The sequence below is a fragment of the Channa argus genome, chromosome 13 (genome assembly GCF_033026475.1).
Source record: "Channa argus isolate prfri chromosome 13, Channa argus male v1.0, whole genome shotgun sequence".
Classification (NCBI taxonomy): Eukaryota; Metazoa; Chordata; class Actinopteri; order Anabantiformes; family Channidae; genus Channa; species Channa argus.
The window spans coordinates 757,330-766,442 of NC_090209.1; the positions used below are offsets into that span (position 1 = coordinate 757,330).

At 41.7% G+C, this 9,113-nt stretch overlaps 1 protein-coding gene across 1 annotated transcript in view; it reads right to left on the reverse strand.

The window, feature by feature from the left end:
- Window positions 1-6,696, reverse strand: part of xkr7b (XK, Kell blood group complex subunit-related family, member 7b) — a 75,945-nt gene extending 69,249 nt beyond the window's left edge. The window contains exon 1 of the mRNA XM_067528264.1: window positions 5,469-6,696. Within this exon, the coding sequence (XP_067384365.1) occupies window positions 5,469-6,073 (605 nt within the window). The 5' untranslated portion in view covers window positions 6,074-6,696. The remainder of the gene's footprint in view (window positions 1-5,468) is intronic.
- Between the last annotated feature and the right edge of the window lie 2,417 nt (window positions 6,697-9,113).

The window sequence follows — 9,113 nt, forward strand, 5'->3', positions numbered from 1 at the left end:
AAGAAAGAAGGGCTTGCTGGATGTTTGCTGATGCCTTCTCATAGAAACTAAATTAATTTCAGCGTGGTTGAATTTTATTATCATATTATTCATCAGAATATGTGCCAGAACCCTTAAAGATTTATACAAAGAATTCAGAGTCCATAAGGTCAGTGTTCAGTATAATCACACTGGATATTAAAAGCTTATTAGCCAGAAAGATATTCAGCAGACAGACACAAACACAAGGTGTTGCTCGTCGTCTCCGCATGAATAAAGGTTAACCAGAGATTAAAGATGCATCTTATACTTCTGACCGTCTGTCAGCTTTACTAAATCTAATTAGCACGGCAGAGGCTCGGGAAAGCTTTAGCACCAAAACAATGAATACTTTTTGAAGGTTGCAACTAAGTACGATTATTTTATCTGCAAAGTATTCAATCAGTATTATATACTGATTGAATACTCAGTATATCACAGTATATACTCAGTAAGTAGAGGCAGCTCTACTTAAGGCTCAATGGCTCAATTGGTAGACTGGCCGCCATGGGGTCGGAGGTTTGTGTCCTGCTCTTCCCAATCACTTGTTGAAGTGTCTCTGGGCAAGACAGTGAACCCCCAATAGACCACCCCCATCCCCAACCGTGCAGTGCCAGTCCCAAGCCCGGTAGAAATTAAGGAGAGTTGCATCAGGAAGGGCATCCGGTGTAAAAAAAACTCACTGAAAACTAAATCATGCAGACGAATGAGCCGCTGTGGTAACCCTGAACTCACAGGATAAGCCGAAAGGACAAAAAAATATATGCCCCTAGCCTTAAAAATCTCCATGAAATGTCAAGCATTCCCCCAACTCAAGGTGATGTACCCAAATGTCTTATATTTCTTCAGTCAACAGCTTAAAGCCCAGATAATAATAATAAGTGAAAAAAGACAATCATAAAGAAAAAGTTTTTTTTGGTTTTTTTTAATTACCTAATGTACTTTTATCTAAACTGAGTCCCCATCAGCTTGGTAATTGATGTCTGATGGGTGCAAATGGACAAACACTCACAACATGCAACAGGACTTTAAACATCAGAAAGATTGCAACATTGGGGAAGCAAACCTCAAAAAATGCTCTCGTGTTAAATCCCTGCACCTACAGTACGTTCCACAATATTTTAGATGCAGTTGATTTGAGAGGTCACCTAACGCCTACTGGCATAATTATTATGAGCAAAACGTTCGGGAAACTTGTGACATCTAAAAGCTATATTACAGGCACCAGTATTGCATTTGGTGACCTGATTTGTAGTCAACAAAGTCTTTGTAGGGAGCTTGGTAAGGGCTCAGCTCGCTTGGAACCTCAATGAATATGCAAAAAAGGTTAGAAACATTGAGCTCAGTTGAGCTATAGCTTTAAGCTTTAAGGGTGTGAAAAAACTTTCATTAACTGTTGCTAGGAGATTTGATCATCAAATTTAAAACTGGTCTTTGATGTCCAAGTCAGACACAGCAGTAGTGCCATAAAAATACTATCGTTTCATAACCTTTGCTCCTGAACTAACAGAACATTACATTTACAAACACCATTCACATCTTGAGAACATTATGAATGGCCAATTTCCAGCATTTAGAAGTTGCTGTGTTGAAGTGGAAAAAGCCTCCAGAAAGTGCAATCAGACTGTAGGCAGTAGCGACAGGCACGTAGTCCAGAGGGCAAAACAGTGAACTGTAAAATGTGTGGAAAATCACAACAAAGTATTCAAGAAACTGGTGATCTCCTGTGTAAAAGTCTGTTTCAACCTAATATTTCATTTTTAAAACAGAGTGCAGCCCAATGCAGCTATTTACTGGTGTGATTTAATCAATTTCAGGCATCTCCCCAAATGTCAGTCAAGTTGGATATTTCCTTTCAGCTATTCCTCTTTCTCATTTTAGGATTCTCATACCGGTTACTATGGTGCAAGATGATGACAAATTATGTCCAGTGATTGACATGAGCTAAACTGTAATGGATTCTGCCCAGTGAAATGTTGGTGGTTAAGTGTCTTTTACATCAAAATGTTGAAATTGCGTACAATATAAAAAAATCTCACATTTGTATGTTTAAAGTCAAGTTCTTCTCAACGTTCAGAATGTAAACTGCAGAAAGAAAAGTCAAATAAATATTTTATGTTGGCCCCACAGTATTACCTCCTCCATAAATCAAAATCCACACGAGAAGGAAGCAAACCTATAATTCTCAGTTGCAGCTAAAACTCTTTTCCTCATAGGGTGAACCCTCTCCATACATTTCAGATCTGTACATTTAAAACTGGAGTTGGACTCAAACCTAAGTCACGCTGAGCCCTCTCCAAATCTCCCAGCAGCAACCATCACAATAAAACTCATTCTGTAGCTCTCAGCATGTTTTTGTTGTTCATTAATGCACTCCATTACAGAGACTGCATGTAATTATACTTGTGTGAATTCCCACATGCTCCATTTTGGCATTAACTAATATACAGCACTGTGAACCATCATTTAATTCTCTGGGTTTCCCTGTCTTTTTTTAACCTTGGCAGACGGCCCTGAGTGCCTTGCTCAGTATTTTATATCAAAAAGTTATAAAATTAGACACAATATAGAAACACACACTTTCCTCCAACATTTTTCCACATTACCACGATATGATCAAGCATGAGAAAATAGCTTCCAGCGGAACCGGCGGTCTTACTGGTGCTGGGAAATGCTGTATTGTTTTCAGTTAGAAGGTTTTTTTAATCACATCACGGTCTGAGAGATTTTTCTGTGGAGTGCCACAAGGAACAACATGGATTTAAGAATATTTTCAGGGGGTGTTTTGAAAGGTTTGCACTGTTGCTACAAAATGTTACATTGATGTTAGCAATGCCTCTATATTACCACTGCACTGCTGATGTCTGGTCTCCATCTTGAGTCTGACTTGAGGACATGTTACTCTTCAATCTCCCACTTGTCTTGATCTCATGAGTGTGTTGATTCTTACTTGTTTCAGCCTTCGGTCTTACTACACTTTGCTTGGTGTTGGCCATGTCCAGTTGGTTTGTGGTATCCTCTGTTGATTTTTCTTTCCTGCCCAACATCACATGCTGGTTTAAAGGACCAGCAGCTGAGCATTTCTTTTTTTGTCTGTGTTCAAACAGCAGTCAGGTTCTCATATGAGCACTAAGAGAGGTTTTACTTGCTGAGACGAATCCTCCTGTTAACACAGGCCTTTAATTTCAATCATTTTCTAACTTAATCATATTTTTATCAACCTCCATAGAGACATTAAAACTGTCAATAAGTTGTCTTTACTAATGCTTCAGTCTGCAACCTAAATTTGTTTATTCCTCTAAGCCAAAGACCAGACACATTGTTACACTGTTTCTACATTCCATTCAAATTCTTCACTTTAAATACACATCTGAATACAGTTTTGCACAGAAAAAGGACTGTGGATGTTGGCCCCTATCACTTACATTGAAAAAGAAAAGATCATCAGCAAGATAAAATGTCTTTCAGTGTCTGTCTGGCTACCTAACTGTCATTTTATGACAGTTAAAGAATTGTGAACCTGTTCTGCTACTATTGGTACTGTTTTGTGCATTAGGATTGGTTTAGATAAAGTCACCTGATAGGTTTACAAAGAGAATGTCTCTTTCATGGAGCTCGTATGAAATCAGACATCTATAACACAATAGATGGCTCCATCAAAGACAATGCTTTTAAAGGTGGACATGTGGACAGGCCACAAAAGTAGGAATGACAAGTTTAAAATTGATTGATTTTGTGTAGCATACTGTGTTTTCCTGTGTAACATCTTAAAGTATGTAACATTTTTCAAAAGGTTTTGTTTTTTTAACCTGAAATTGAATCCTAAATATATTTTAGTGCGGAGTGTCACTGTTGAAGAATCCTATGACCCAGAGTCATTGAAAAGCACTAGCATTTGTGTAAATACATTCATCTCCAAAGGCTTTGGTAAATGACCACTTATATAGTGCTTTTATCCAAAGCTCTTCACAATGTTGATTCCTATTCACCCATTTAAACACACACTCACACACTGATGGTGGTGGCGGCCATGAATGGTACTCATCTGACCCACCGGGAGCAACTTGGAGTTAAGTGTCTTGCCCAAGGACACTTTGACATGTAGCCAGGAGCGGGGATTGAACCACTGAACCTGTGGTCTGTGAATGACTGCCTTACCAACTGAGCTACGCCCGCTCTTTGAAAACAAACCTTGTCCTTCCAACCAGTCAGAACGTTCCAATCATTTCTGCTTGATTTGTAAGATTTGTAGCTTCATATTCATTGTAATTTGATAAGGACAACTACCTGATGAGCTGGACAGAGTATTGAGAAGTGATGCCAATGGTAGCAGAGCACAGCAGAGTAGGTAGAGGGAGGACTGGGTGGAGCAGAGTAGATTGATTTACAGTCTTGTAGTATAGCTACATAGTTGCATATTGTAAATTAACTGTACCTGAGTAAAAGTACATTTCTCTTTGGCATAATTATGCAACATTAAAACAAATTTAAAGCATTTGTAGACAGGAATCTACATTGTGTTGCATCTCTGTCATTTTTCTGATTTCGATATTCGTATTCATTTGATTTCATAATTAAAATGAACTGACAACTTCATTATGTATGAAGCTTCAGGATGGACCAATCTTGAAAACTCAATAATTTCTAGATACTTCAAGTCAAGACTTTAACTTATATAAAATGTAGGCAGCTCTCCTCACATCTTCCCACGAATAAATAGGATGAAACGTTATTTTAACGGTGAAATAGCCCTTGTAAACTGTCGCCCATGCAGCTTCTTATTTAACATTTTATCAATCTCACTGATGCTCCCATCCAAACCTACTCTGAGTGTGGAGGGTTTCAGGATCAGTAGCATGACAGGCAGCCAGAGGAGAGGAGCAGTAGGGTCTGAGCCACAGAGCTTTCATGATATCGCTGTCACTCCATGGCAGACTGAGAGGAATCAGGGACACAAACTGCATGTTCCAGCTTTGGCAAGTGTATGCAGCCATCGAAATTCTGTCATACTCAGGACAAGTGGGACAGATGGACATAAAGGGCTGTGGGTGAGCAATTCATTTTTACTACTGTTGGTAAACCTGTTGTGTGACAGTGGATGCAAATTCAGCGCTTTGCCCAAATGATCTCACTTCCCTGGTCGATTAATGCACATTTGTGTCACCAGTGAATAGAGGTTGTTGGTAATGTAAGCGCACACATGTACATGAACGGGGACACGCGTGAGCACACGCAAAGGCATATAGCGAGTACGTAGCCACATGTACAGACACACACACACATACACACATCACTAGAGCAGGATGGCGTTGGGAATGCAATGCTTACATGTGCACCTCGCACATATTAAACATACACCAGCACGCATGCACACACGCGCTCACGCACGCAAACAAGGAAAGCACACCCCTCTTGCTCCCCACATCACCCCCCACCCCCAGAAGTCCTACCTCCAGACTTGCCCCAGCTGCAGGACGTGAAGCACGGTTTGAAAGACCCACATGCAGACTGTGCAGCACCTCTGGGGGGACTCGACTCTTCCTGCCGTTGCAGGTGGGGTGGAGGATGGGTAAACCGGGGTGGCATTCACGGCGTTCTCTGCCGCCGCACACCCACCGCGTTTTTCGCTGTCCTTGGTGCCTAAAGTGTTGTCTCCCGCCTTGACTGCTCCGCCTGCCGCCGCCGCGCCGGTGCCGCTGTCGCTGCTGCCTGCAGCTCTGTCCCCGCCGCTCAGCTCAGTGTAGTCATACACGAACCACCTGAAACTCAATACCTGAACGACAGCGGAGGGTACCACAACGAAGACAAGCGTCAAACCGAACCACCAGTAGTCGCCTCTCAGGTAGTAGTCGGCGGCCAGCCACAGGTCGGTTGCGCCGTCGGAGAAAAAGACGAGCAGGGCGCAGAGCACCCAGCAGCAGTCCAGCAACGTGTAGGGTTTCCCGTTGGCGGCCGTGCAGCGGGGCCGGGCAGCGAGGTTCCCCGGTTCCGAGAGGCTTCTGGGCGTGTTGTCATCTTCCACAGAAACCGCTGCTCCATCCGACTTAGCGGCCATGTTGGTTAGGATAGGAGAGAAAGAAAGAGAAAGAGGTGGGGAAACGGGAGAGAGAGAGAGAACGGAGGGGGCTGGCTGTGTGTAGGAGAGAGTGAGAGAGATTACATCATAACTAGCCTCATCATCAGCCAATTAATTGTGAGGCATCGTTAGTAACGGCGCTTTTAGCACCATGGCAGCAGCGCCACGTTATCAGCGCGCAGACACACTCAGGACCTGTACGATTTTTATTTTCTAATCTGACCTTAAATCTATTCCAGTGACATTATCCTGTCTCTGCAGAAACATCACTCTGCTGCACATGACAAGACTGCTGTTAAACTCATATTAAGTTTGTTTTGGCTGCTGAGGATCAGTGTCTGACTCGTCATTTTAGCCTGAATTCTGCCAATGATTTACATCCAGTCGGAAGCGTCCAGTGCTGTTCCTGCAAAATGCATCTCCCTCCTGACTACACATTTAAATGTGCTGTGCAATGAGACGCAGCATCCAGCAGTGCTCAGAAAGGTAGCGCACAGGGTGTCCTTCCGAGGGTTTGGTCTGCTTCACATTGAGACACATGTATACATTGATATGAGATCTTCAGTAAAACCACGGTTTGCTGTCTCACTGAAACAGAAAGGTAATGACACTGTCATTGTTTTCCACCTGGGTTCCCTTACCTCTGTATACATTCAGCAGAGTTGTAGTCTGTAGTTCTAATTTTCTTCTATCGCAATAAGAGGCTGTTGCCTGCACTTTGATATATGAAAATATAAAAAATCTAAATTGAAACATGAGAAATGTGTCTTGTCAGTATCACCAGGCAAACAACATTTGTTTTGGCTTTTAATGGTTGTGTTAGGATTTTAAGATAGATAATAGTGTGCAATCCCCTTTTCCAGAAACGCAGTGACTACAGTTGTGTAAACTGTAAGTAAAAGCAGAATGTGATGGTATGTTAATTGAAACCTATATTCAAACCTATATTTAATAGAAAATAGTATAAAGACAACATGTCTGTTGTTGAAATTGAAATATGTTTCATTTGATACTTGTAATCTCAAAGGAGTTGGGACATATGCAATAAGACTGGAACAGTTGGGTAATACCAAAAAACATAATATGGAACCCCTCTCCACTAATGGTACTAACTGGTAAGAGGTTAGTATCATGGCAGCAAAGTGGTGGAGCGGTTGTAGCTGCTGCCTCACAGCTCCCAGGTTGGAATCCCCTGCCTTTCTGTGTGAATTAAATTAAATTAAATTCAAATGTATTTATATAGCACCAATTCCCAACAAAGTCATCTCAAGGCACTTTACAAAATAAAGTCAAGACTATAAAGATGTATAGAGAAAACCCAACAATTCCCCCTGGAGCAAGCCCGAGGCAACAGTGGAGAGGAAAAACTCCCTTTAATGGAAGAAACCTCCAGCAGAACCAGGCTCAGGGTGGGCGACCATCTGCCTTGACTGTTTGGGGTGAGTGGAAAGTGAAGAGAGAAAAGAAGAGAGCAACAAAAGCAACAACAAGAAGTTTGCATGTTCTCCCTGTGCTTGCATGGGTTTCCTCTGGGTACTCTGGTTTCCTCCCACAGTCCAAAGACATGCATGAATGTGACTGTGTATGGTTGTATGTCTCTCTATGTTGGCCCTGAGATACACTGGAGACATGTCCAGGGTGTAGCCCACCTCTCACCCAATGACAGCTGCGATAGGCTCCAGCCCCGCACGACCATAACCAGAATATCCAGTAATGGGGGAGAATATGCTAACAAGGCTGCAGACAGCAGGTGGATTTGAAGCAGGGACCTTGTAGCTGTTAGACAGCAGTGCTAAGCACTCCCCCACCACCTGCCTGAGCAAATAGTTTTCAAAGTCCAATCAGTTTCAACATTTGATGTGGGCCAAAAACCAAAAGCAGAACTGTCAATTTACCATAAAAAGCTATGGACCATTGTGTCTGTATCTGATGATTTGAGGTGAAAGAATGCTGGGCATGTAGGCAAAGATATAATAGGGAATGTATTGGGTGTTATAGTGCTAAAGTCCCCAAATTACCAAATAAAAGCAGTAATTTCATCAATGTGACAACCATTTGATTTGCAGCTGTTTCAGTGTCCGTAGTCAGGTGAGCAACAGAAACATCCCCGTTTTGTCAAAGTAACAAGAATTATTATAAGTATTTCTCCTTTTGCACAGCTGGTGCTGGAGCATCATCTCTCTGACTTCACAGGCTTTGTCCAATTGTAACAAGGCAGTGATGCATAAAGCTGACAAGACACAGAGCAACTGGTCTGTTTACAGCAGTGGCCGTACTAATTGAAAAGATCCTATAAACTCTCAGCAGAATAGGCAATAAAACTCTTCAGTGAATTACGACTCTGTGCTTCACTGCCCTCAATAAACTAATCAGCCACCATGTTTCCACATCGGGGCTGAACAGAGCTTATCAGAGCTGGGGTCAATCCAAAATGTCTGCGGAACAAGATATACAGCCCAGTTTGTTAATCTGAAGCTATTGTTGCCCTCACAAACCACCTCAGCAGCAGTCACATAGATCAGACTAACATGATTTGGCTAATGGTTAGAGCTGCATGAAGATCCCTGATATGGAGAACTACCTAACTCAGAAAACCCTGTCTAAAAATCAGCAATTCATTTTTTAAAAGAAATTTTAAAAGTCAGAGTTATTGAACATTGGACATGAAAAATGCCATTTGGCATTCAAGACATACATTGACTAGTTGACTACCTTGTCTGAATTTCACAGTAAGAAGCTCCTCATTGGACAGCAGCTACTCAAACAATCTGTATACCCACATATTTAGAACATTTAACTGGTCTGAAAAACAGAGACTAAAATAAATAATTCCTAAATGAAGCAATATTTTCCCTGATGGGTTTTAAGGGCTCTGTGCAGTATAATTCAAAGCTGGAAGGGTTTTGTTTTTTGCCTTATATTAAAGATACACAGATTTGTCTGGAATATTTTTTTTCTTTTTTGATAAATGATGCACATTATGAGTTTGACTAAGGGGAGCTAATTAGAGATCCCACAA